Raw genomic sequence first — 22,315 nt, forward strand, 5'->3', positions numbered from 1 at the left:
TTAAACATTGAAAATATAAGCTACCAGCAACAGGTGTTTCCATTGTAAGTGTTTCATAAGATCAGATTTTCACCACGTTCTTTTACATTTGAAAGATTAGTGTATTTTAATCATTACAATATAGTGAAATCCCCATTTTAAGACACGTGTAGTGATCATATGTACGAGGAAGACAAAAAATAAATAAATACATTATAGTCCAGGAAAGTGTTTTTGTGTGGAATGAAGTTTCAAACTAATTTAAATTAAGTTGACTTAATGATTCAGATTTTGGTTGAGGAAAAGTGTAGTGCCTATTATCAAGGATGAAAAAGTAATGCCATTTACAAATTTTAAAATAGTAAATGCCAGAAACTAAAGATGGAATATTAAAAAAAACTGCTGAAATATGGCATACCTATTCACTGCGATTTTAATCATTAGCTGGCACACATAGATGTAAAAGAGGCTTTGTAAAAAAACCTGGGCAATAAAATTAAAGATTCAGGAGAAGTACATGACGTCAACTAGTTTACTGGTCTGCGCACCTGAACTCAATCTGGAAAAAGAAATCTGCAACACTTCTTATCTTCTCACACTTAAATTTCATTATTTGCGCGCAGGTAAGAGAGGAAATTCCAGGAATGGATACATGTTACCTAAGGAGAAACCACATTACAATTAAATAAAGCAGAAGCATATTATCCACATGTCTATGCTTCTGAATACAAAAAAATAGGAATTTTTTGTGCAATTACCCACATCTTTAAACCGGCTGCAGTCTACGGTCGTGAAGCAATTTTATGCTAACCTTCCCCCATGAAGGGTGCCTTGTATATCAAATGCATCAATTCAGTACCTCCAGAGTCATAAGCCAGGTTTTTGGGGCTACAAAGTAATCAAATAATGAACGAGTTATGCCGGGCCATTTTATCGAGAATCAGCATATAATTAAATGTAGTTTCCTAAAATCGTATGGAAAGGTTAAAATATGCTTCACTTGTGCTACATATACGGATTTATCATTCTTAATTACTGATTAAATTCCGAGGGTGTAACTCAATTAATTCAAAAGAAAGTATCCAAGCAGATTACAGAGATGGTTCACGAATTGTAAACTAATAATGTGTTAACAAAACTTTTCGAAATGTGCTTTAATGATAGTACCGATATAAAGTTATCGTTCCTAATCACTCACCAAATTCCGAGATTGTAACTCAATGAATTCAACAGAAAATATCCAGGACGCTTTCAGAGAGGGTAAAAAGCTGTATCCTGCCACTAGAGGTACCCTTTGTTGGCCATAACTAGTCGGCGTAAGGAATGTCCACAGACCTCGACAAGGTTTCAGTAGTGAAGTCCTGGTCATCACCGAGCCGTGTTTTCCACCTGAATGTTTTTTTCTGAGAACGTTAGGTTACTATAGAAAGTTCATACCAGATGAAACCCCTCTCTTCCAGCTTGAGAAGAAGGGACGTAATTTCTGTGGTCCAATGACTGTCAAAATTTTTTACGATACTCTGAAAAAAGGCCTCTGTGAAGGTCCAGTACTAGCATTCCAAAGATTTGACCTTCCATTCATACTATTAACAGACCCTAGTACAACTTGTGTCGCTGCTGCGTTGTCTTAATCGCAAAAGGACGAGCAACGCCGAATTGCATATGCCGCTGAGGCTATGAGGAAGTCACAGGACAGAGTTTTGTAATGGCGATAGTTTGATGAAAAGACAGTGCATGTGAGCCTACAGTTGAGGGTCTCACAGTATTTGAAGGGAGATCTGCTGAAGGAGCTAGATGACGAGTGCAGACACTTGTCAGTGCGTAAGATTAGGGACGCTTTTACTGGTCAGTATAGTTTTTACGAATGATGAACTGTACAACGTGTCACACAAGTGGCACCAGAATTGAGCCAATTCCTCGACCGAGGGCAATCTGTCATGGACGACTTTATATGCCGCTTTAGTCTCGGAATTTCCATTGGTTACGCAACTTGATTGAGCCCTGAACTACTTATCCGTATGGTTGCCGATGTTATTGCCAAGATTGCAGAGGAGCAGAAAGAATGGGGCCAGCACTTTCCTTAGGTTCCCTTTGCATTGCGAGTATCAACGCATGAGTACAGGGTACTCCCCAAGGTGCTCATGTTTGACATGGAACTGAGATTACCTATTGACGCATAGAGAGCCGGTGTTGCAGCGGATTTGGACCCCCCCCCCCCCCTTCGCAGATTTGGACCCCCGACCAAACTTTCCTTTTAAGAATCGTTTGTATCATATTTGGTAACTAATTCTATTTGCAAGCTTTTTGTCGATGTTCTTTTCAATTGCAACACAACATTCCTCAATAAAGGTAAAGAAAAACAGCCATTTTGTTCCAATTCTGCCGCATTTAATATGGCGAGTCGTACAGCATACACAAAGATTAGATGCGAACAAACTACTGTATTCGAACTGGTGAAATTGTTACAATAAATCTTTGTTTCTTTTGATGCGAATTAACATTGATACGTAACGTCATAACAATGGTGGAGACTGTTGTGTTCAGTCACAAAAACTACTCTGATTTTCTAATTAAATAACATTAAACAGTTACTGAACAAGAGCGAAGTAACTACTCCTATTACAAGTCGTTCATAAAGCGTATGATAGTAGAAATGTTTCTATTCTGAACTATTGGAACTCTCAGCTTATTTTCAAATGCAAATCAACATTAACGTATACGTCTTAACAAAAGTGGAGACTATTACATCTAACTCAATCTTATTTTCTAATTTTCACGATTATTAATTGTTGAGGGATCCGATCCTTAACAATTGCGAAGACGTCTAGCGTCTGGCGGTCTGCAGACGATGCAGAGCCACTCGCCCTCCGGGGCAGTCTTAAGTCCCTTGCAGCTTATGTGCAACCATTCCTCGCACAACTCGCACAGTACCATGTCGTCCCAACCCTCGGGCATTGAACAATAACAAAATAAATAAGTGTCACAATTTTGTCTCTTATTAAATTTAGCGGTGTTCCACTATCGCGGAAAAGGTTCAAAAACGACCTTTCTCGAAACATTAAACTAAATGCTTGCGCATTTTCCCTTGGTCAAAAGGGTCATTTCCAGCTTTCAGTTCGTATGCATTGGGGATACGCATATTTTCAATTAAAAACATAATTTATTACGTACTGGAACGTAAAGTATTATCTATTTCTACTAGAGTGTTAAGGATGATGTTGTCACTCGGTTTTGTTGGGGGTCCAAATCTAGGGGAGTCCAAATCCGCTAGGACACCGGACCTACATGGGAATAATTTACTGATTACCCTTTTCTTGTCAAGAACAGCGTGAAGGGACGGGTGGAGGGAAATCGTGATACCAACCTCCGAAGGATGTCTATGATACACACTGCGACGCTGGTATCGATTATCTCTCGAAGTCTTCCATATTAAATATGGGTATTACGTCCAAGCGTGAGCTGCACGAGGCAGTAAACATCAACAAACCCGTAAAATGAACTCGGAGTTAATTAGAAAAAAACTACGAACGAACTGTTCCAATATGTCCTTTAAAAGAAATTGCGTTGTGTACGAGATACAAGATTAGGTGTTTTTCTTTCTTCTGTGTATATCTAGAGCGGCTTAAATAGTGATATAACATTGTGAATAACGCCATAAGGTATGCCTCTACTCTTTTATTGCAGATATCAAATAGAGTGTTTTACAAAATTTTAAATACAGCTTAGTGTGTTTCGATAATGTACAGAAATAAACGCTCATCCTTGCTCTAGCGACATTTCCACTTTGAAGTAAGCGGTTCATTTCATCATAGTAAAGGTCTGTCTATCAGCCACAACCCCTCTGAATAGCGCTCTCTGTTTCTTGTACAAGTCGAAAATATTGGAATAATAACTTGATTAATTTGATTTTAGAATCACTCTATTGAGACGATTTTCTCCGTTTATGAAAAAGCATTTAACAATAACAGCAAGAAGGTTAGAGTAAACATACCGATAGCGATGCACTTTTTTTTGTTTTCTGATACCAATGACACAAAATTTAAGCAATTTACGACCCATGTAACACCATATTACAAGACATGTCACCAATCTCGTCGATAAAGGACACGCTACTGAAAGATCCATGACTAAATCAACACTAAACTACTAAATATCTTACCAGGACTATATCACCAGCAGGGGACACTTCAATAACATGATTGCTAACAACTAGTAGTCTTGTTTCACCAATAACCTCATTTTTTAAATATCCGGACTTTACCAGCTAAATCGAGTTATTTATCAATTGCGACTTAAGAAAAAACTGACTTAAAGGTGCCTCATCGAGGAAACAGCTTTGATTTATTATAACACAATAAGGCCCTTAAATTATCACCGTTATCACCAGTACATATTTTCTTCTAATTCTTTATGCACTACAAAGTGCTTGGTTCCTAAGCAATATTCAAAATGACACTGTCTAACGACGGTCGCTGGCCCACTTTCCTAATCTCTTTGCCGCGGCGTTCCCTAGAGGTCGTGCACTTGGTTCGGCATCTTCACCTCCGAGATCTTCAACCTTGGAGTATTTGGTCGTGTCATAAGATCCCATGTCGAGCAGGTGCAGATATGTCTAAAGGGGAAAGCAATAAAAGAGGATTTTCACGATCGTCACAATGTTCTCTAACTTCAAGTCAAGAAGAAAATTTTAATGACTACTTCAAAGCACAGAAATGATCCTCGCTTTAAAGGTACAGAGTAATGCGTTTTCTTAGGCAGGTTGGTTGGTAGGTAGGAAGTTATGAATGTAGATGAGTAATTTGGTATTTTCAACTGAGTTGATAACGTGACGTATTGGCCACCGTAAAGAGTCTAAAAGCTGACGTTTCGAGCGTTAGAACTTTGCTATTTGCGCTGACGAAGGGCTAACACTCGAAACGTCAGCTTTTAAAATCTTAAAGGTGGCCAATTTACGTTATCAACTCAGTTGAAAATACCAAATTACCCTGTTATACTCTCCCATCAACCTTTATTATGAATGTAGATGCTCAGTCAGTTTGGAAGGGAAGTAGCGGGAAGGGCGGAAGGAATGGTGATAGATGAGTTCGTTGGCATGGGACATCTTAGCGCGTTTTATGTTTAAATGTGTTAAAACTTAAAAAACATCGATAAGCTGGGGCAAATAGTAAGAAACGTAACTACAGGCAGGAGCCGTCAAAATGAAATCTCAAGGCACTGAAATTCCCGCAGGCGGCCGCAGCCGTAGTTAGAAGAAACAAATACAATCCTAAATCACTTCCATTAATCTGCTGAAACCAACTTTGAAAGAGTAGTGGTCTATGAAGTAATTTTGGAGGAATAAATAATCTTACAGGCCTACAAGAACGTCAAGGACTTGTTCAAATCGTGCTACAAACCTCTTCACGAAGGTAGGTATCCATTCTTCTTCGAAGGTTTTCAAAGGGAGGACGAAAGTCGGGGTCAAAATTCCAGCACCTTTTCATTATAGCATACCTGGAACAAAGGAATGATGGTCAATACTGGATTGTGGTTTATGTAATATGTGATAAAAGTCAACCATTACAGAAATCTTAAGAGAGCCCTGGGAAAATGATGGCTAAAATGATAAGAAATGTCTGGCTGTTATAGCTGCAAATTCATCTTTTCAAAATTCTTGAGTGAAAAGACAACTTTTAACTGAACAAACTGGTGACCACTGTTAAATTTGTTTCATTTAGCAGAGCTCAGTAACGGAAGAAGAAATCAGATTATACGAGAGAATGTGTTTTTCATCGGGGTTAGGGGGATTGGGCGATTTAAAATGGAACATGGCAACTTGAAAGTCAAGACTCACAGTTTATCATCAACATGATCGGGCTTTGGAAGTTTGTATCCATGTGTGACTCGTGCAACCACATTCCCTTCTGTCCATCCCTCATATGGAATTCCTCCTGCGAAGAAATAAAAAAATTGTGGCCGTGATACACCCGAATATTTCGTTTAAAAATGTTGAGATTTAAATCAGAGAGATCCACTTCTAGTGCTTGACAGCAGCATTCGAAACTTGATGTTTCCTAGCCTGATGTTTTATGTAATTGATTACCACTTTTCTGCCAAGTAATTTGAAAGGTTTTTCGTCATTTAAAGTCGAACACAAAATGCCAATCGTCTTGGGCGATAGCCAGGGCAAGGAAAGTCCTGAAACAACGGTTCTCAGTTACAGAGAATGAAACTTCGACAAGCGGAGCAAAATTCATCATTGAGGTAAACTTTGGCACAACAAGTTTTTCTGCCACAGCTCATCAAACTAACGTCTGCCAATTGGGTCCTAAAGGCATTGACATTACTAACGAGTTCCAAAAACGATACCTACAACATTTCCAGACATAGACGGACGGGAAGTATAAATATTTTTTGTTGAACATAGTTTGACTTACCAAGGGTAACTATCTCATACAGGACGATTCCGTAAGACCACCTGAAAAAATTTCGAAAAAGTGTTGCCGAGATATTCTCTAAGTGAGCATGTAAAGACAAAAACTAAAGAGAGGGCCAGCTCAGTGCAAAAATATACATACACGTCACTCAACGTGGAAAGTCCAGCGAAATTTCCCAACAAAATCTCTGGTGCAGTCCATTTGATTGGCAAACAGCCCTGCAACGACAGTTTGTTTAAAAATAAGGGTTTTAATACTAGCGAGTTAACAAAGGACATGCACGTAAACGTGAGGTGGCTGGTGTACCTCTTCCGAGACTTTTATGGAGTGTCAAAATTTAGAAAATGTCATAAATTTAAATGATAAAGTCAACTAACTCAATTGTATTCTGTGGCATGGCAGAACGTGGAGCTATCCTCAGTTGGCAGTTAAGGTGAATTTTAGGCAGAATCAGAGCTAACCTTAGGAATCTGTTTACAAGTGCCACCGCAAAAAAATTAAAGCAAAGACGATCTTCTACCTTTTTGGCATTTCCATGACCGTATTTGAAGCTTTGATATGCCATGCCAAAGTCGGTCACTTTGCACACATAGTTGTTATCAAGGAGGACGTTTCGAGCCGCCAGGTCACGATGGATTATCTACCAAAAGACAAAGATCCAAAATGTAAACTTGCTAACAAATGCATATCTTTTGTGAGATCTACCATGACCAGAGGGAAAATTATACAGACGTTTGCACGGGTTGTAAGAACTATTGTTCCTAGGGTGTTCATTACAAACCAAACATATACCAGAATGACTGCGACATTAGGTGACCCACTGACAATACCAAAGGAACTCTTGAGAAATATTGAGCATATGAAACCTGCTTCCGAAAAAATTCATATAATTTAGATATATCTATATTCAAGCAACTCAAAAGGTGTAACAATCCCTTACAGATATTTCTGCGGTAAAATTGAATGTAGAAGCATTTTAGTTACTTACCCCCCTTGATCCAAGGAATACCATACCGGCGGCGATTTGTTTGGCAAAGAGCACAAGGTCATAGTTGTTCAAAACTTGAGGCCTTCCTTCTCCAAGATAATACCGATCATTAATTCCTCGGCATTTTCTCATGTAACCAAGCAGGTCGCCACATGGCAAATGTTCCATGATAAGGATCGGATGAACTTAAAATAACGAAAAGAAGGAACGAATCAGTAAAAACAAACAAACAAGCTAACAATCTCATACTCAGTTGAAATATTATTGCATATAATAAGAATGACGCCTTAAACTTAGCATGTACCTTGTCTAGTGACGCAGCCAATGAACTTCACTATGTTTGGCTGATTGCTGTCACTGATAATTTTTCCCAGCTCGATCTCTCTCATCAAACATTTTCTTCCTTCCTCCCCTGCGGTGGCTACAATAAAAAGGAAATACTTCATAACCGGGGAAAAAATCCTTATTGACGAATTTTCTCGTGCTTAAGAAGGGAAATTTCGGGTGAGGATTTAGACCTCACATCTTAGGAGGTCTTTGAAACCCAGTTGTCGAAGCTCACAACTGCAAAAATGGAACCGGTCGGCGAGCGAATTCTTTCGAGGAATTCCTATTTTCTTTGCCTCACGATTGTGGCACATGCCTGCCATCTTCAAATTTTTTATTGCTATTGATGCCTCTATTGTTTAATTGTTGCTTTTGTTATAAAAAATAACTTTGCACGAATCTCTTAGAGCGCCTTGGTCAACCTGAGATAAATGATTACTGGAAAGTGCAAAGTACCCTTGGCAAGAAACGCTAAGTACCCACCCACGTGCTTTGAGGAGAGATAGTTGAATGGATCTTACGTGTAAAGCATTTAGCAGCAACTGTACGATTTCCAGGTCTCCCATTTGGAGAACTAAGAAGAGCTCTCCACACTGCTCCAAATGCCCCTCGCCCAATGACATCTTGAAGCAGGATACGGTTCACTTCAATCTCCCATTCATCCACTTCTACATTCAACAGCTCCATCTCAACTGCCTCCCCTTGATCAGGACTAAATATTATGAAAATTACACAATTTCTATTGCTAAATCAAAGTATAAGTGATCAAGGGAAAGAAGTTACGGAAACGTTTTGAGTTTCTTAATTATCTGACTGATTTCTTTAATTTATGGAAAAATAATCACTCTAGAAATAAAAAAACAACATTTTCTTGTGCAGAAAAACTACAATTGTAGAACTACTCGGTCACACAGACTATCATTCAAGTTAACTTTCCAAATGGAATGGTTGACATGACAGTAAGATATAAACCCCAACTTCAATTTTTTTTCAAGAAACATTTCAGTTTGGTAAATAAAAGGCAAACTCATTGACTTACAGAGCGGTAGCAGCCACTGTAGGTCCGATTGACAAATCAAAGAAAGAAATAAAGAAGGTGAAAAAATGCTGCCTTAACTTTAATACTTAAATAAAAATAATATACACTTTGGTCAGTGGTTAATAGAAGATTATAAATCAGATAAAATCGCAAGACAAGAAACAGTAGAAACATGCCTATAGTGCCTCAAGGGTTTTCATTTTCCTGCAAACCGAGATGATATTAATACCTAACTAATAGCGAACTTGAGGAGAACAATTGAAATACGAAGTGGAGTAAAAGTAAACATAAACTTGTCCAAGCTTTTGCTTCTCACACAACTTATTATTGTCTGGAAAAATTACCCAAAACAAGATATGAAGAGCGAAGTTTACCTGTCCTCCGACGTTTCCAAAAATAGCAGCCCATGAGCAAAATAACAATGACAGCAGCCATTGATCCAAAAATATAATACCACACCAGAAATGGACTAACAGCTGTTGGTGTAAGTTAAACACATGCTTCTTAGCCAAATGACAAAGGTAGTAGATGTGATGATAAGGAAAAGGTTGTTACACAATATTAGCCAGCTCCTCTGGATACTTTTTTCGCTTGAGCCTAGCTGGCTCATTAGAAATGGCTATTGTTTTATGGCTGAGATTCAAAGAAAGGTAAATCAAAACTATATGGAGAAGACCTGGCCAGAATCTTGTCTTTAATTGAGAAATTATCTGCTTTTTTGCTGAATAGATGTAGAGCAATTCACTTTGCCAAATAGGAAACAAGCAATAATGGTGATAATTATTTGGGTATCTAAAAGTAGGTTCTACTGTATCTAACAGGCCAGGGGACCCATATTTTAATTATAGGCTTCCACCCGACATCCATACACGCATTCACACACACAAAAAACAACAATAAAAGCAAAGAAAGACAAAACAAACAAACAAACAGAAAACAACAAATAGCATGCTTAAAAGTTTCAGGTTCCGTCAAGTCAAACGATTTATTGCTGTTAAATTTTAGATTGTTTCTACACTACAATACTGCCAGCTTACGGTTGACTTTTATCATCACAATAGAGCGGGCCACATTTCCTACTCTGTTACGGGCTTCACAGGAATATTCACCACTGTCCTCCTCCACAACTTTTGCAATAATCAGATAACTTGTTGTCTCATCTAATTGCGTTTCAATGACTGCCCGTTCTTTTACTGGGTCTCCATCTTTTTTCCAAGTGATATTTACCGTTGCTTTGTTGACGCTGCAAGTTAACCTAAGCTTATCACCTTGGGTGAGCGTTGGATATGGTTTTGGAGTTACTTTGGCGGTGGGTTTTTCTGTGTTGAGAAAGAGATAATTTATACTTAACTTGTTTTTCATTAAAAAAATTTACTCAAAATACCTCAGTAAGGTAATTATCAGAGAAACTTAGTGATTCGAAATCAACCCTCCAAATGGTACATACGGGGTATAACGTGCCAATTTGAGTGAAACTTGGCTTCAAAGACGTTTTAAAGAAGGTTTGAAATACTTGTCCAAAATGTTTCTGAAGATTTGCCAAAGGGTCTCAGATCCCATTCAAAGATGCTTCTAAATAAACTGAGACCCAGCCCTTTGTTTTCTATTATAAAGACATATTGCCCTATACAAAGCTACAGATCATCTCAGTGATCATAAGCTTTTGGATCAAAATGATTAGAGTGACCATAACAAAATGTCACAAAGTGATTATATGGAAGAGTCATCTTAAACAACTGGTAAATGGTGCATGTGCAACAACTATCTTTCCCACAATTCATTACGATATTTTTCACTCAAGCTTGTATTTACACTCTTTGACTCCATTGTCTTGGAAAAATTCCAGGGTTATCGATACTCCATCTCATTCTTAACAAGCTATCAGTTCTTCTTGGGCAACCTCTAGCCACCAGCCACCATTTTCACCTCATATTTGGAAGGTATCTTTAATTATCATTGTTGCAACGGATCCATCGCCATCATTACCCTTATTGCTATTAAAATTACGATTACTATTACTATCATTACAATCCACACCATCCCTGTCAGTATTACTATTATTATCATCATAATCATTTTAATTATTGAACCTACCAAATACTTGAAGTATTGTGGAATAACTTGTTCCATTTGCTTTGTTTTTTGCTGTACACTTGTATGTTCCTTCCATTTTCTTTGTTGCTCTCTGTATTTTTAGGAATGATTCCTGGAATGAGTCTCCCTTAAAATTGTTTTCATTGATCCCCAATGGAAGTCTACCGCCATCAAATGTCCAGGTCAGTTTTGGTGTTGGAACACCTGTGGCACGGCAAGTAAAGTTTACTGGGTCTCCATCAATAACAGATTGGTTTACAGGAGACAGTTTGATCTGAGGACACACTGAAAATAAAAAGAGCACCACTGATGTTCAACAAAGGTTCTCAAGATACAATCAAATAACCACAAGTAATCTGGCAGTAAGAAGAGCAAATTTGGGCGTCTTCTAGTTTAAAATCTCTAAAATACAAAGCCAATAGTTTTGTTTAAACATGCGCAGGAACACTTTGTTTTCGTGTTTTATTGACTAACCTCTTTCAAGTTGAGAGAAATTGAGACAGTTTAGGTAATCTTCGATAAATCTTAATTGTAATGTTTATTGGATTTAACCTATCGGTCGGATCGCCTTTGCGGGTTGAATTGCTGCCAGAATAAATTCGTTGAATTTCCGATCCATTATGTAAACGGGTTGCTGCGTCACTTTGAAGTCGCTTCAAGGTAGAATTTCTTCTAACAGCATCAACACCATATCAAGCAGACAAGAGTTTTGAGAATAATGAGAAATATCAATAGGGGAAGTAACTACCGCAGTTGATACAATACAAAATTCCCCAAAATAATGAAGAATCTATTGAGGATCAGAAAGTGGACCGTGAGCAACTCCAATCTTCCGTCATTAGGATTTCGAGTCCTTAACGCGCAGATAGTGTCAAGATTACCTTAGGCATGAACGGCATGCAGAGAATAGAGTAGGATAAAGTTAAGTGAGATAGGTTCAATGAATGTGAAATTAGAAAAAAATTAAGATTTAGACGACAAATAATAAGATTGGACTTTTTGTCACCAGCCTATCTCGGTAGCCTCGCAGGCAGGTTTTGGGAAAAAATGCTTGCTAATGGTAAAATACACATCGTTAGTCATAAGACTCGACCCATAGATGCCCGAAAAGGTTATCTGCGGTTTCTCAAGCTTCAGGCAATTTTTACGTTTTTTTTTTTTTTTTTTTTTAAGATGATGTTCTTCAGTGAGTGACACAGGCATTAATGGAAAAAAAACTCCAAGTCGAACCCAAGCCTCCTAGAAGATGCAGGACGCAGGAAATGGGGCTTAAAGTTTATTCTCCTTGTCCAAGAAACTAGAATGTCTATCCATTTGCTCATGCCATAGGAAAGGCAGCACATTCTCCTCGTCTATTTAAGACCTTACGTTGGTCCAGTCAAGGGCTTGAACTATCGCACGGCAGTACAACACTCTACAACGTGAACTAACCAAGCACCGTTTGTAAATCTTTATAAAATTATTTTGATTTACCAGTAACATCGATCCAGAAGGAGATGTTAACTTTTCCAACCTGATTTTCAGCAGTACATTCATAGAAACCTCCATCATCAAAAGTCACGCGCTTAATAACTAATGTATTGTTCCTACTAAGAGCTTTTCCATCCTTGGTCCAGTTGACAGATATTGGTGGATCACCCCTTTTAAAACAGTCTGTTTCGAGTGTGGAGTTTAGTGGGACTGAAAGATTCTTGAGTTCAGGATTTAGATGTGGTGGACCTAGAAAGAAAAATTAAAGAGTTACGATAAGATTATCGTCACAGGTACATTGGCATCTAGATCTTGAATGTAAACATGTAAACACTATAAACAAATGAATGGTCGTGACGACCAGCAACCTTTAGGAAGTTTCATTCTGGCGCTGTCAGTACGTTACTTACTTGGTTGACACAAGAATAAAAAACCTTTGCCATCTCCTTGCTATTTACCTGGGAAATTTGACTTCCCATCAATCTGAGCACGATATGCCAGTTCTAACCCATTAAAAGTGAGGAAACATCAGACACTGCAAATTAAAGTGATGACCTGATCTTCTAAATTTTAGCAACTGCATTTATCCGGGTTGGTGTACTACTTTAAGCTAGATTTCGCCTGCTCATTACCTTATGAAAAGGTAAATCAGAACTATGAATAGATGAGCTACGTCATTCAAATCTTGTTTTAAATTGAGAAACGACCTTCAATTATTGTAAATTGTATGTAGACCAATGGCAACACCCAAATAGAAAACAAACAATCATGATGATATTGCAACAAATTATTCGAGTCTCTACAAGTTGGTGCTACTGCTTCTAAAAGCCAGTGGACCCATATTGTAAACTCTGATTTACAGTTTCCTAAAAAAACGATTGCAAAAGGAGCAGTTTCATCGAAAATAAACGACCTCTAATGGTTAATGGTAGACACTACAATAATAATAGCTTACGTTTGACTTCTATTGTCACAGTGGAGCGGGCCATATATCTTAGTCTGTTACGAGCTTCACAAGAATATTTACCACTGTCCTCTTCCACAACCTTTGCAATAACCAGGTAACTTGTTTTCTTATTCAATAGTGTAACAATGTTTGCCCTTTCTTTTATTGGGTCTCCATCTTTTTTCCAAGTGATATTTACTGTTGCTTCGTTGACGCTGCAAGCTAATGTGAGCTCATCATCTGTGGCAAGTATTAATTGTGAATTTGGTGTTATTTGAGCAGTGGGTTTTTCTGTGTTGAGAAAGAGAAAACTTAGAATTTAGTCTAAAACAGCTTCACTGATAATATCCTTAGTAATGTAATTATCATGGACCCAGAAGAATCCAAAAGCAACCCTCTGAACGAAAATTGTAGGGTAAATGGCTCTTCAAAAGAGTTTTTGTTAAAAGGTTCAATGGCATAACCTGGCCAAAATGAGTAGGGTGACCATTAAAAAAAACTTTGCAAAGCTATCACATTGAGGAGTCACCCCAAACTATTGGTGAATTGCACATGCGCGCACAACGAGTATCTTTCTAAGAATTCATCATTTTTCCCAGATACGTTAAACCCAACCAGCTGCGCACATGGGCTTTAGTTTCTCACAAAATTTCCAAAATTATGTTCGAAAATCAATCTCTAAACGGTTTTTTCAAAAACCAGTCTTAACAAGCTCTTGGTTATTTTTGATCAACTCTTAGACTAATTACCATGTCCGACTTACATTCTATTCACCAGCAAGGGAGATAAACTCAAAAGATGAAGGCATCATATATAATCATTGTTTACAATAGATCCGTTATCATTATTATCATATATATCACTAAAATTATGATTACTATCATTCTCATGAGTATTATCAACCTACCAAAAATGTGAAGTGTTGTGGAGGAACTGGTTGTATTTGCTTTGTTTTTAGCTGTACACTTGTATATTCCTTCCATTTTCTTCGTTATTTTCTGCATTTCCAGAAATAATTCTACAAATGAGTCTCCCTCTAAATTGTTTTCTTTAGTACCTGATGGAAGTTTACCGTCATTAAATGTCCAGGTCAGGCTTGGTGTTGGAACACCTGTGGCACGGCAAGTAAAGTTGACTGAGTCTCCATCAATAACAGACTGGTTTATCGGGGACAGTTTGATCTGAGGAGAAACTGGAAATAAAAGGGGCACCGTTAATCTTCAATCAAGGTTCTCAAGATAAAACTGGACAACCACAGGTCATTTTGCAGTCGTTAAATGTGTGAGAAGATTTTTTGAGTCTGCTAAATACGTGCATTTTCAGAAGTTAGAGATATTACCTGGATTCTGTACATGGGAATAGATAGGGATATCACATTTCAAACGGGTATGTTAGACCCCTAAATATATTAATAACATGAAAACCTTAGTTTATACCAACATAACTAAACTGAGCATCCACTTCAAATCTAGATATCAATCTTACTGAGGTATCCAAATCGAAGACAAACCAAGCACCGTTTGTAAATATTTATAAAATGATTTTGATTTACCAGTGACATCGATCCAAAAGGAGATGTTAACTTTTCCAACCAGATTTTCAGCAGCACATTCATAGAAACCTCCATGATCAAGCGTCATGCGCTTAATAACTAATGTATTTTTGTTATCAAGAGCTTTTCCATCCTTGGTCCAGTTGACATATACTGGAAGATCACCCCTTTTAAAACAATCTGTTTCAAATGTGGAGTTCAGTGGGACTGAAAGGTTCTTGAGTTCAGGATTTAGATGTGGTGGAACTACAAAGAAAAATTTAAAATAAAAGTCACGATGAGATAATATTAACAGATACAGAGAAAATATTGTCATGGCAGACATTTTGTTTTGGTTCCAACTCATTGTTCCAGCCAATGACTAACAAATAGCAGCCGTGTAATATAATTGAGCTAAGAAACAAAAAGTTGGAAGCAAGCGCCACACTTCTCAGTTTACTGAAGAAGGATTCAACTACACGTTAAATTGAGAGAAAAATATTTCCTATTGAACTTGTCAATGATCACAAATCACTCGTGACTCTTCGCTTATGGATCAAGCTCGGAAAATTAATTACAAACCCACAACAACTAGTAAGGGTTTTCCTAAAAGTTCATTAAAATTCCCGGTGGAGATTCAGGCATCATGAGAGTGAAGACTGTCATCCTCAGAGAAAATAAGAGCTACACTATTGGTGGGAATATAGTGATGAGAAACAAGAATAAATTAGTTGAATGAAAAGCGCTCAACTAATTTATTCGTGTTTTCTCGTCACCACATTCCCACCAATAGCATAGCTCCACTGTCTGTGTGGAGAGTCAGGCACCATGCAGGCGAGGCCTGTCATCCAAGAGGATACCACAGAAATGATCTTGCTTGACTAACCAGCAGTACATACGTATGATATCGATTTGCAGTTCAAAATTTAAAGTAAATGTTAAAAGAAGGAAGAGATTTCAAGAAGAAAACCCTCTAACGAGATGGAGGTATTTCCTCACTCAAGAAGATGGCACAATGATCCTGGCCAGTGCCTTAACCCACAGCAATTAGTCCAGAGTCTATCCCACCACAGCTGACACAACTGAATGATTTAAAATCCAGTTTTAGACTTAACAACTTACCTTTAACAGAAATATTGATGTTTTCAGTATAAATTCCTCCTGGATTTTTCGCTTCACAGGTATACAGACCTGTGTCTTTCTCTGTTATCTTATGAAAGGAGAGAGACATGTTGTGTCCTTCAGATAAGTTATTCTTAAGCCAAGTTATCTGCGGCTGAGGCTGACCTTGAATGATTTTACAAGTCAAAGTCACAGTGTCTCCTTCTCTGATTAGATTGTTTGCTCCTGAAATTCTCACCTCTGGTAGAACTTTGAAGAAACAAGTAAAAAAGTTAAAACACAGTGGCTTTAGTTATACACACATAAATTATACGAATATCCTAAAGGGCAATTTCCTTTTTGGGTTACTAACATCAGTCTATAAATTAGACAAAGCATTTTCATCTGACTAATTTGAATAACCAGATGAAAGTCCTTTTCGAACGGCTAAAAACAACAAATCATTGGAACATATAAGGTGACCTTGCAGAAATGCCTATCAGAAAAAAATTAAAGCCCTTCAGAAAAAAGTAACAAAGATTGTTTTAACCTCAATAAATGAAATCAGAAACCCACCTTACCAGCATTATCTACATGCAACTGAACTACTTAATGACTAAATTCTTAGGATCAGCTATTGATAGTTACCTATAATGTTTAGCTTCATCTTTAATATATTTTAGACTGCATTTTGTACTATTCATATTTTAGAGTAGATATTTTAGTCGTTTAATTTTTGTATTTTGTATTAGTCTGTGTTCCCTTATTAGCATGGATTCCTCAGGCTTCATGGTTTGACACTAAAATAAAGTTTTTATCACTATTTTTACTATTATTACGTGTTGGTATAATGACTGAACCAGTTTCAGATTTTTCCAATAACTCACTCACCTATAACAGACACATTAATGCTTTTAGGTCTGCTTGTGACCCTTTTTGATCCTTTATTTTGTGTCATGGTACATCCGTATGTGCCACCGTCTTCAGGGTGAACAGGATCAATCTTTAGACTGCCACTGGGAATTTGAGTGACTCTTCTCCCATCAGGTACTAACTTTTCTCCTTGTTTACTCCAAGTTATCTGTGGACGTGGTGTTCCTTCAGCACCACAGTTTATAATACCAGATTTGTCAGCAGTGAGGCTCTGCTGGTCTCTAGTGTTCTCAGTGAATCTTGCTGTTGAAATAAATAAAGAAAATAACCACTTACTGAAGCCGCAATGAAGAAAAGCTAACTAGTCCCTATTGTGTGTCTATATTGTGAGTGCCGGGCACATTTACTGTTATGTTAGCTTACTCTACAATGAGGCAATTAAGGTCTTCTAAATGTGTTGAAAAGGATTTTCCTACCATTAATGTAAACCGTGTAATACTGAACATATTCCAGTCTTTGGCATTCATATGTTCCTCCATCAGACAACTGCACATTTTTTATGACCAGTTTACCATCTTCTGTGGTCTCGACCCTCTTAGAAGAAGAATTCATCCTTTGCACCTTTTGACCATTAATGACCCATTTTGCAAAACTGGTTTTGTTACGTATTGAGCAGTGAAGGATTTCATTGCTGCCAATATCAAAGTAAAGATTCTCTTTTCCCAATACTTCTTTGTTCTCTGAAAGAAATGTTTTCAAGTAGCACAATTATTAGTTCATTCTGTCTCAGTATTTTGGCATTAGTTTGTTTCAAAACTAATAATATCTTGATCTTTGATGTTTAACTTTAAACACGTGACTATTCACAAGGACCAGTCACCTTTAGGAATTTCCACCTTGACGTTATTAATATCTTACTTACTTGGTTGACACAGTGCTTGAGAACCTTTGCCATCTCCTCGACATTGACTGGGGACATTTAACTTTCCATCAGTGCGTGCACAAGATGCAAGTTCTACCTCCTCTCCATTGCAGGAAACATCCACCATTACAGAAGTAATGTTTCCATCCTCTACGTTTGAGCCAACAAATTCAGCAAGAGCCTCTTCAAAGCCGAGTTGACGGCAAATAACTTGGGCATCATTGAAATCCCATCCATTGGTACAAATTTTTCCCCATTTCCCTTTGTAAAATACTTCCACTCTACCACCATACTCTACATTTGCACCATTCAAGCGAACGGGAACTTATAAAGTCACAAAATATTGAGCAATCAGTAAAGGTAAGTTAACAGTGAATTTATAAAAGGAAGAAATATGGATAAGAGAAGGAGACAGCAGGATTAGGAAGAAATTTAAAAGTGCAAGGTGTTCATACAGGTTTAGAAATCCAATTTAGCTGTACGGGTTCTTTGATGGGCAGCTGTTCAGGTATCATTTTTGGGCCTCTTTACAACTTCAACAATTTAAATTATTCCTCGAAAAAAAACCTAATTGTCAATATATATCATATTTTTTTAGAGAGCAGTCTTCGAGAAAACACTAGTAAATAATCAATTACCAAAGCAAGAAGGATGTTTTAGCGAGGTCTACCAATGGAATTATGATCAAGTCTATAAGGGTACCTAGAATAGGATGTACAGACTGAAATAGATCTGACAACAGATTCCAAAATGCATAATTGATTAATACCTTTGCAGAATTGCAGTTTGTTTGAGAAGCTTCCTTCACATTTAGTCAAAATGGTGGTGCAGTTGAAATTAGTAGATGTCTCTGATACATTGCCACTGTCTTCATACCATCTACCATAATCACTGCTGTTAGAGTATCCCATTGCCATGCATGTCAAATCTACTTCAACTTTATTCCACGTACTGGTGCAAAGCTTTTTCCAGCTGCTGTTTGTATGGATTTCCATTGTACCAACTGATGGGTTGCTCTTCGTTTTAAAGCGCAGTGGAAATACTGATGAAAGAAATAATAATACAAAAGTATAAGTACATCTTGAGAAGCCCTCTTCACAATTCTACAAATTTTAATTATTTTGTTGATGATTGCCCCAAATAGGTACTTAGTTAATATCAATTCATATGTTAATACCAATTCTAAGAGAGTTAGAAACATAATCATCAGCCTCAAATTAAATCAAATCAAATTAAATAGTATCTTTCAGGACCAGTTTAAAAAAAGAAAATAATTGATACTGCTCATATCAGACATCCCATACCATTCTATCAAGAAACTAAATATTTCAGTAGTGATTGACAAGAAATTTAGCGCTAAATGCTTACGGATGACAACAGAGAACACTGTAATGAGGATAATAACAATATAAATGATGATACTAAAGTAACATAAACATTTGCAATAATAGTAATAGGGATTGTATGATAATAATCAGGCAGTGTGCACACTCTGATTGTGTTGCATGATGGTCGTAAAATGAAAAGTGAGTCGTTTACATCCTGTCGCAGTTGAGTGAACATCTCTGGTGGCAGCAAGATAGCGCAAATAGACATTGAATGTAATGGGGATTCACTGCTGTTGCCATTCTTTTGAAAATTAAAAAGCGTTGGCAGGCCTGCGCAACTCCTGTTATTCCTCCGTGACAAACTTGTTGTTAGGAGGCAATTGAAGAGATTCAGAAAGAATTGAAACTGCAGCCTTGGCCAAGAATCTATTCATTTGGCAGCAGTTACACCCACAGCCAATGGCTGTGTGAATAATATCAAATTCCCGAGTTATTTAATAGGGAATCAACCCTTGACATGCAAACTCATTACAAAAAGACAGCTACCTTCTTATACGAATTATTTTTCATGTCATACACTTAGAGGTGTAAATATGGGATTCACAAAAAAATTCAGTGATCAAGATAGTAGATTTACCATACAACACTCACGATTAGTTAATTTGCTTCTATTTAGGAGAGTAGATTTACTACACAATTGAGTATACAATAGTAACGCTGTGTAACGCAACAATAGGCCTTTTTTTGGTCATAATCGGTCTCAAACACTAGCACTTAAAATGCGCGAAACACGTGTACCGTTGGAGAGCGTTTGAGAGTGTTTAGTCAGAGCTGTTGAAGAAGGATCAAAGCGGCCATCCAAATCTTTGAAAGGCTCCAAACTACGACGTACATCAAATTTGACCTTTCCGAAAACTGGTCTCAAATTACATACTAAAAAACAGTGATTGCGTTAATGTCCTTGAGAACCATAGAATACGCGACAAATACGTACAAAAAATACTTTTACACATTCAGAATAAACCAGGTTATATTTACCTATGGTGAAAGGAAAAAAGGAGCGGCGTAACTTTTACGGAATGTTCAGTTAAAATCTGCCGATTTCTGCCGCTTTCACCGCCATATTGAAAATAAAGCTACCCCAATGCAACGCAATCGGAGTGCGCACACCGCCTGGATAATAATAATGATAACGATGATGATCCTGATGATAATAACAAGTGATAAAATGATAATGATAATACTAATGAAAACAACTTTATTCAAGCACAGGCGGCCCAAAGTCCAGCTGTGAGATGATCATCTTACGCAATAACAGTCGTGGCGGAATTATAAGGGTTTGTATGGGAATATTTACGACCGCTCTATGGAATTAAAAAGTACGTCGAATTCTCAGTAAAAATACCTCACCTTACTTCCACAGCGTATCACTTGTTATCTGACCGCTTACTTCGATGAAAAGAACCCATTTTAGCGAGTTGTCCATTTCGAGGTTTTCCGCGTACATAAGAAAAGCCCAAGGCTGAACACTCCATTTCCGAACGCCCGATCCGAGAAACGAAAAATCTGAAAAATCCCAGCGAAAAATGGCCTTGCTTGGTAACTCTGCCTCCTTTTTAAACTGGGCCTCGCCGGGGCCCACACCGTAACTTGGCACCCATGGTGCTGGTCCCTAGCGATATTCAATTTGAAAAAGAAGGCAGGGCTACCAAGCTGGTTTTCAACGGTCGTGTGTCAAGGTTGATGTGTACGAAGGCTGGCAGAAACCTCTAAACTGGACATTTCTGAGGCAAACTGCGGTTTAGCGTCGGTTGCACGGGAAAGATTGAGTTTGTAGTGAGTTGAAATGAAACCAAAGTATATGTGCTTGGATTCTGCGTTGGATTTGTGGCCACCCGGTCATTTTGCGCTGGAATTTTTCGCTTCTCGGATCGGACGTTCGGAAATGGGAGTGTTCAGACGTGGGCTTTTCTTACGTACGTGGGAAACCTCGAAATGGACAACTCGCTAAAAGGGGTTCTTTTCATCAAAGTAAGGGATCAGGTAACAAGTAATACGCTGTGAAAGTAAGGTAAGGTATTTTTATTGAGAATTTGACGTATTTTTTAATTCCTTCAAGCGTTCATAAATATTCCCATACAAACTCTTATAATTCCGCCATGACTGTTATTGCGCAAGATGATCATGATGATCATCATGATCATCATCTAAGAGCTGGAGCTTGGGCCGCCTGTGATTCAAGCTGCGATGTAATGCTAATTTTGGACAAGGTCAATTTATTAGTATGTAGATTAAACGACAACAGCTTTTGACAGGACTTATACCCCATTCACACCAGCAAAACATGTTTTGTTAAACTGGTTTTCATTGAATGAAAATTATAAACAGAGAACTGAAAAACTTGATTATCCATTGGATTCAAGTACTTGCTAACTTGCATTTCCAATGTGCTACATTCAAGTAAAAAATATTCGGTTAAATAGTTTCTATGAAGAAAAAAAAAATTAAACTGTGTTTAACAAAACAACTTTTAAACATGTTTAAGCTTTGGTGTGAATGGGGCATTAGCCTTTATAAAATGTGGGGTTCAACTATGATTAGACTTTGGACCATCCATGATGTCTGTATTTCAATTAATGTTACCCTTTGTAACTAAAACTCTGACACACTGATTTTACCATCTGTATGTTACCTTCGTGGCAGCTGGACATTTTGTTACATTCCCTTACAAGTGCTCTGCTCCCATTACAATGTTCCCCGCCATATGCTGGTTCTGGATTGGAACATTCTCTAAACCTTATTTGTATGCCACTGACTGTTTTAGTGCAGATACTCCAGGGACTCCATTCATTCCAACCACCATTGACTAACAATGTTTCAAGAATAAGCCATTAAGAAACAACTTAAAAACTTTAAAACTCGCCCTTGTAATCCACCCCCTCAAGTTACATTGCAGCTCTCTAATGCTCCCAAGGATGACAAGCCACCATCAACTCTCATCATATCAGAGGTTAACATGATTAACAAGTTAATTATATTATAAAATGAAGAACTGCTTGTGGATATTGCAAATTGCTTGCATATATATTGCTAATTCATTCAACATTTTGACCGTTTCCAATAAGAATAAGGAATGAAAGAAACTTTATAAAATCTAAATACCAGCATATGTTAGAACCCTTACAGCTACTAAACATTGATATCCACATTGATATTGCAAATTGCATGTGTATATAATGCTGATTCATTAAACCTTTTGAACGAAGAAAATAAAGATAAGGCATGAACAGAACTTTAACAA

General features: G+C 37.6%; 1 protein-coding gene across 1 annotated transcript; it reads right to left on the reverse strand.

The window, feature by feature from the left end:
- Positions 1-3,641: 3,641 nt before the first annotated feature.
- On the reverse strand, positions 3,642-21,883 carry LOC149037489 (inactive tyrosine-protein kinase 7-like). Its single transcript, XM_089187752.1, has 23 exons — positions 21,707-21,883; positions 18,456-18,728; positions 17,687-18,010; positions 17,241-17,504; positions 16,783-17,067; positions 15,913-16,161; positions 14,812-15,057; positions 14,167-14,451; positions 13,269-13,550; positions 12,317-12,562; positions 10,844-11,128; positions 9,787-10,068; positions 9,124-9,225; positions 8,750-8,765; positions 8,232-8,422; positions 7,688-7,804; positions 7,384-7,568; positions 6,916-7,035; positions 6,537-6,613; positions 6,396-6,436; positions 5,813-5,909; positions 5,376-5,472; positions 3,642-4,591 (listed from the first exon to the last, which is right to left on the reverse strand). The coding sequence occupies exons 1-23, from the start codon at positions 21,723-21,725 to the stop codon at positions 4,439-4,441; spliced, it is 4,236 nt and encodes a 1,411-aa protein (XP_089043878.1). The 5' UTR covers positions 21,726-21,883; the 3' UTR covers positions 3,642-4,438.
- Positions 21,884-22,315: the final 432 nt, after the last annotated feature.

This window comes from Pocillopora damicornis, chromosome 11, assembly GCF_964200805.1.
Source record: "Pocillopora damicornis chromosome 11, jaPocDami1.2, whole genome shotgun sequence".
NCBI classification, from domain to species: Eukaryota; Metazoa; Cnidaria; class Anthozoa; order Scleractinia; family Pocilloporidae; genus Pocillopora; species Pocillopora damicornis.